General features: G+C 50.4%; 1 protein-coding gene across 5 annotated transcripts in view; it reads left to right on the forward strand.

Moving 5' to 3' along the window:
* IPPK (inositol-pentakisphosphate 2-kinase) overlaps positions 1 to 6,270 on the forward strand; it is a 132,902-nt gene that overhangs the window by 37,276 nt on the left and 89,356 nt on the right. For 2 of the 5 annotated variants that reach the window (XM_025206719.1, XM_025206723.1), the window contains exons 2-3: positions 2,296 to 2,319; positions 3,974 to 4,021. In XM_025206719.1, the coding sequence (XP_025062504.1) occupies positions 2,296 to 2,319; positions 3,974 to 4,021 (72 nt within the window). Of the gene's footprint in view, positions 1 to 2,295; positions 2,325 to 3,973; positions 4,022 to 6,270 lie in introns of all 5 variants that reach the window. The other 3 variants (XM_006025876.3, XM_025206722.1, XM_025206721.1) reach the window with 2 other exon arrangements.

The raw sequence follows: 6,270 nt of genomic DNA on the forward strand, positions 1-6,270 counted from the left end.
AAGATCCATGCCAGGGGCTGAGCTATGATGCTAGCCAGCTCCTTGAGTACCCTGGGGTGTAAACTTTCAGGGCCAGCTGACTTAAAGGTATCCAGCCTCTCAAGGTGTTCCTTCACAAGGTCAGCATTGCTGGAGGGTAAGGAATCTCCTTCACCCGGGCCTTCCCTTCCCATAATGGGCAGGGGTGTCCCATGGGACTGGTGAAAAACTGACACAAAATACCCAGTTAGCAGGTTGGCTTTTTCCTGGGCATCGGTTGTCAGTTGTCCCTTCTGGTTTAGCAGGGATCCAGTGTTGCCCTTACTTTTCCTCCGGCTCCCCACATATCTAAAACAGGACTTTTTATTGTCCTTGATACTTGTAGCTAGTTGAAGTTCCATCACAGCCTTGGCTTTCCTGGTTTGCTCTCTGCAGGTCCGGACCAGAGCAGAGTATTTCTCCTTGGATGTGGATCCAGTTCTCCATCCTTTGTAGGTCTTTCTTTTTAAATGCAGGAGGTCCGCTAGTTTCCTGGATAGCCAAAGGGGCTGCTGTGACCTTTTGCTGCTTTTCCTCCGAGATGGGATAGACTTAGCTTGTGCATCCAGGATCACTCCCTTGAGGAACAACCACTCGTCCTGAACTCTCCTCCCCTTTGGATTGTGGTCCCTTAGAGCCTCACTGAGAAGCCCCCTGAGCTTGTCAAAGTCGGCTTTCCTGAAGTCAAGGACTTCTGTATAGCTGACTGACTTGCCAGCTTTATGGCAGATGATGAAGGTGATCAGCTCGTGGTCATTGTCACCTAGCTTTCCTTCGATCGTTAGGTCACTGATTAGATTGTCCCCCCATTGCCAGTACCAGGTCGAGCAGCGCTTCACCTCTCGTCGGCCCGTAGACTTCCTGCATCAGATGGAGCTCATCCACACACGAGAGAAAGCTTTGTGACCACTCAGATTTGGCCAAGTGCTCTTCCCATGAGATGTCTGGGTAGTTGAAGTCTCCCATGACAACCATGCACTGGGAGCGTGCAACCTCAGCCAATTCCCTGGCAAACTCCTGGTCGAACTCTTGATCCTGGGTGGGAGGTCTGTAGTAGACTCCCACCGTGTCCCCTGTGCCATGTTCCCCATGGATTTTAACCCAGAGGGTCTCCAGTCGTCCACCTTGGGCACCAATGTCGGCTTGCAGGGATGTGTAGCTTTTCTTGACGTAGAGAGCTACACACCCCCCCCCCCTTTTGTCCACTCGATCTCTCCTGTACGGGGTATAGCTGTCTATACCTGTGGCCCAGTCATGGGAGGAGTCCCACCAGGTCTGTGTTATCCCACCGTTATAAATGTGACAGTTATGTATTGTAAATGGACTTTTCCTCTGTATATACATTGTCTAGCATAGTACATTATAAAATGTGTTTAGTCCCATAGCCCCTACTTGAGAATAAAGAATAGGCTCTTAGTTTATAAACTTCCATATTTCCATTTGATAAAGAATATTGATATAAGTAATTCTTGTGAGTGCAAGGATTCCTTGACTGATATTTTTTTTCCTTCTCTGCAGAAAGTGATTGTATGTATGTAGGTAGGTAGGTAGTAATCCATTTTGTTATCAAGGACATAATCTAAATTTTCATTAAATTTCCAGTAGCATTTTTGTGTTTTACCTTTTAAAATGAAAGTAATAAATAGGGTGTGAGAAGTATTATTTTACACTGTTTGCTATTTATCTTCAGTATATATTTTCTGCATAAAATTAGGAAATTACCAAAAACTGTTCTGAAATATTTTAACTTTTAGGTAAAATTTCTGTAATATTTTAGGCATATCTGGGGAATCTACACTCTTTGACTTTGCATGGGGACTTAGTTGTCAGGCTGTGGTAGTTTATCTTGATACTTGCTCATTTGCTCTAAATTCAATCGTCAGTTGAGTACTACTTTTAGATATGAAAAGCATTGTCATTGTGCTTCCTCCTCCCCCCCCCAAGAATGGGACCAGCAGGAAGGGACTTGGGGACACAGCTCATGGAGGGCAGAGGGACCAAGCCCAGCAGTGCTGCCCCCCGCCCCCCCACCTGCTCCTTGGAGCTGCTGGCAATGCCGCAGGGTGGAGTGGGCCTGGACTCCAAGCGGGGAGGGGGGAAGCGGCAGCATTTGACATTGTCACTGTTGAGTAGCATGAGTAAAAATTTCCTGGATATCTCAAACCCTATGATATTCTCTTATGTAAAAACACTTCTAGAAGGACAATGACTTTAGGACATACAGAATTCCTTTAAAGCATAGGGAAGATACTGAATCTCACTTTTTGTATTTTCTAGCCATCATGTCTTCTCAATACTATGGTAAGGTATGGAAATATTATCCTTATTAGCTAACTGCCTGTCAAGAATGATGGGGGGGAGGGTGGGGGAGGGAGAGTGTGTGGGAACAGAGGTCTGGGCCTGCACCACCCCCCTTCTCTGGTGCTGCTGGGGGTCCCAGCCCACTGGCCCCTTCACTGCCGCGATGGCAGGGGGAGGGAAGGAATGGTCTTGGGCCTGATGTGGGGGAGGAATGTGGGCCCAAGGGTGGGGAGAAGCCAGCCTGCTGAGGCATCCGGGGCTGACGTGGTGGTCGGGGGACGGGAGAAGCAGACGCAGGGGAGGAGCCCCACTTCTCCACTCCCCCACCGCTGCTGCATCGGGCCGGACCTGCCGCTTTCCCCCCCCCCTTGCTGCGGTGGGTTGGCTTTTCCACCGCCCTTGGTCCTCCCTCACACCCCACGCATCGCACCTGGGCCAGCTCCTCCCCTCCCCCCACCACTGCTGCTGCATCAACCCAGCCCTGCCTCTACCCCCCCAGGCCCTGCTGTAGTGGGCCTGCTCCTACCCCCCACCCCCTGTGCCGGGCCTGGGCCCACTCCTTCCCTTCCCCTCTGTCCCCTGTGGTCCAGGGCCACTCCCCTGTTCCCCACTGTGGCAGCAGGGGGAGGGCAGGAGTGTGCACAGGCCCACTCCCCACTTTCCCACTGCCGCGACCAGCCCAGGTCCACTTCTCCCCGTCCCCCCACGCTGGGCCTGGGGCCACTCGCCCCCTGCTGCTTGGGGTCTGGGCCCACTCCACCCTGCGGCGCTGTTGGCTCCAAGTTCCCTCACCTGCTGCAGGCCTCAGTTCCCCCATCCTCTGTGTACTTTGTCCCCAGTCCCTTCTTGCTGGTCCCATTCTTGATGCGGTGGGGGGGGGGGGGGGGGGAAAAGGGGTCGGCTCGGCCTGCCCCCACTTCTTGTCCGGCAGTGGTCATCCAGCTCCGCTCCCCCCCGCCCCCCCAGCTGTGCTGCATCTGGGCCCATTTTTCCCTCTGTCAGCCCCCTGCTGCCTCAGGTGGCTAGGGGGAGGGGGAGGCCTGTACCACTAGCCTTGCCCCCTCCGCGTCATTCCCTCCGTCGCCGCCACCTCAGGACTGCTTCAGGGCTGGGCTGCCATCATAGTGGGGGCGCACATGGGGACCGAGCCCCATGTTCTCTGACCCCGCTTCTTCTCTGGTTAGGGGTGGGGGAACAGTCCTGCTCCCCCCACCCTCCCCACCTGCTATTTTGGGGCTGACCTGCTCTCTCTACCCCCTTTTGCCCCGCTGTCATGGCGGCACTTCACCGCGCCATCTCCAGTTCCAGTGTTTTTGGAGCACTCTGATTGGCTGTTTCAGTCAGCCAGTCACAGTGCAAATAAAGCGTTACAGATGGACAGAGAGGCAGACTAACTAACTAAGGCTTTTATAATATTAGAATTGAGATGATGAAAGCATAGAGTGATTTATTTAAGATCTCACAGGAGGTCTTTTGGCAGAGCTGGTAACAAACCAATTGGCTTGAATCTTAGGCCTGAATCACAAGACTTGCCTACCATGTCTTCCTTTAAAATTGTTCAGTTTCTTAAATACTTCAGCTGTAGCTGTCTGAATTACCTTATTGTGTCTTTATGCTAATAAAACAATCTTTTCCCTTTTTTTTCTGTCTGTAGCGCTGTGTGGTGCTGCGTTTTTTGAAGTTTCCACCAAATCGCAATAAGGTAAGATTAAAATGCATGGTTCTGACCAGATTCTTCTCACCTGTTTTGTTTCAAGTTTCTATTTCTGTCTTATGTCATCGTTTTTTGAAATGGTATCTTTCTGCTGGCTTCATAATTAAATTATGCAGCTGCCCAGTAAAAACAGAATAATGCTTTTTTTTTTTTTTTGGTATTACCCTTGGTAATATAACTTCACTTATAGAGGAATTTAGCAGGCAGCTGTGCCAAGGTGTGTTTCACAGAGTATAAAAAATTGAAAAGCTGTAGGACAGTGGTAACGTTTTACAATTTGGAAATCATCTTATTTCTGAAATTCACCAAATTTGGTTCTGTATTTGTGGGTCTTGCTGTAGAGCAGACATGTTTGATATTTACTATCTGCAAGAGCTCTTCCTTTGTTCAGTTCTGGTGTAATGAGAAGATGAGTTATAAGTTTTTTCGAGTCACAAGACTGAATCCTTTTGTGAGTGTTGGGCCAAGTGTGATTTAAAAGTTGCTGAGTTCAATTACAGTAAAAATAGCCCATACATCTTGTCCTATTTTTAACTTTAAAATCTTTCTCTTCATAGATGTTAGGGCTGGAAGGGACTTCGCAAGATCATTGGGTCCAGCCCCCAAATGTTAATATTGTTTGAATCCTTGCTAATATTGTTTGAATCTTTATAGATTAGTAGCTAACTGTCTGATATTTGTTTTCAAACTTAGAACTTTCTGATCCTATAGAGCGATTCACTGAATGCCCCTTACAAAATCACTTTGGATCTCAGGTTAAACTCTGCTTGTACCCATCATAGATAAAGAAAAATATGCCAACAAAATTAGTGAAATACTGGGTCAGATGAGTGGTACATCTAGCCTAGATCCTGCCTCCAGCAGGGGCCACCAATCACTTTCCCCATGTGGGAATTGATGGCTGGCTGGAGCTGCTGGCTTTGGGCTGCTGGCTCTTGCTCCCCACCTGGGCTTGCCCCCTCAACACCCAAACCACCCAGTCCGCTTTGCCCCTTGACACTCATAGAGGGAGTGATGCAGCCCTCGGAGACAGGGGAGGGGTCAACAAGGTGGGTGGCAGGGCAGGAGACGGGGATCTGCACAATGTTCTTCTTGGGGTTTGGTTGACTGTTGGGGGGGCCCTGCTTTTTTCTCTTCATCAGTTGAGTTTGGAGGTAGAGGACTAAGGGCTATGGCAGGGGTGGCATTGATAGGGTCTGGAGAAGACGCTATGGGCATCTTGGTGGTGGTGGTGCCTGCCATAGAGAGGTGCAGGGTTCATCTTAATGTCAGCCCTCCTCTTGGGTGGTGCAAGGGGGCCTTCTCTATTGGAAGGACTAATGTGCACCCGGACCTTTTGCTTGGAACGGGTGGCTGATTACATTCTGCTGGGGACCATAACTTGCTCACCTTTGGGGTGAGCAGGGGATGAGTTGGCTCTTGAGGAAGGGGTCGATATTGGGCAAGGGGGTGGTGGTGGGGTAGTGAGGGCAGAAATGCCATCCTTGCTTCCTTTGCCTGCCCTCTTCCATCAAGCCTGAGACCCTGCTGATTGTTGTGGCACAGGGTGCCCAGAGCTTGTGGAAGGACTGCGTCCTGGGGCTTGTGGTGCCAGGGATGCTGCTAGTGTTGGCACCTATCTCTTTAGCAGAGGTTCATGGTGTTTTCTTTTACTGGCTCATGGGGCACTCCTGGCAGAGTTTCCCCAGTGCCTGGCACTTTGTGCTTCCTTTCCCCACCATGTAGATCTTGCATACAGTCTCCTGAAGGGGAATAATAAAGGACCCCTTGATCTCTGCCCTTGTGCTTACTGCCAGCTGGATAGTGACCTAGTGGCAGAAAGACTGCATGTAGTAGAGGTTGGGGTCTTGGCACTGCAGCAACAGGGTGGTGACTGGCAAGGTAGTATTCCCCAGGCTGAAGAGGGGGAGCCTGAGGACCATGTAGGGGAGGAAAGATGGGACAGAGTGTGGGACCATCCTGGTTCCCCGAGGGTTGAGGGAGATGTAGATGCCTCAGCAGAGATCCCCTTCTCCATTGCCTCTTGGGTGGTGGCTATGTGGCAAGGAAGAACACTCCCTTGTCATGCATCTTGGAGGCTGCCACAATCTTGGAGGCTTCTAACTTGCACCAGCACTTGCATATCAGGGTGCAGGTAATAGCATTCCCCATGTTGCCTGGTAATATTAGGGAAGTGGCCCCAGTTGTCCAAGGTTGTGGGCACAGGTGATGAAGGACCCATGGTGGGGAGGCTGCAA

Source organism: Alligator sinensis, unplaced genomic scaffold, assembly GCF_000455745.1.
Source record: "Alligator sinensis unplaced genomic scaffold, ASM45574v1 scaffold78_1, whole genome shotgun sequence".
Taxonomy (NCBI): domain Eukaryota; kingdom Metazoa; phylum Chordata; order Crocodylia; family Alligatoridae; genus Alligator; species Alligator sinensis.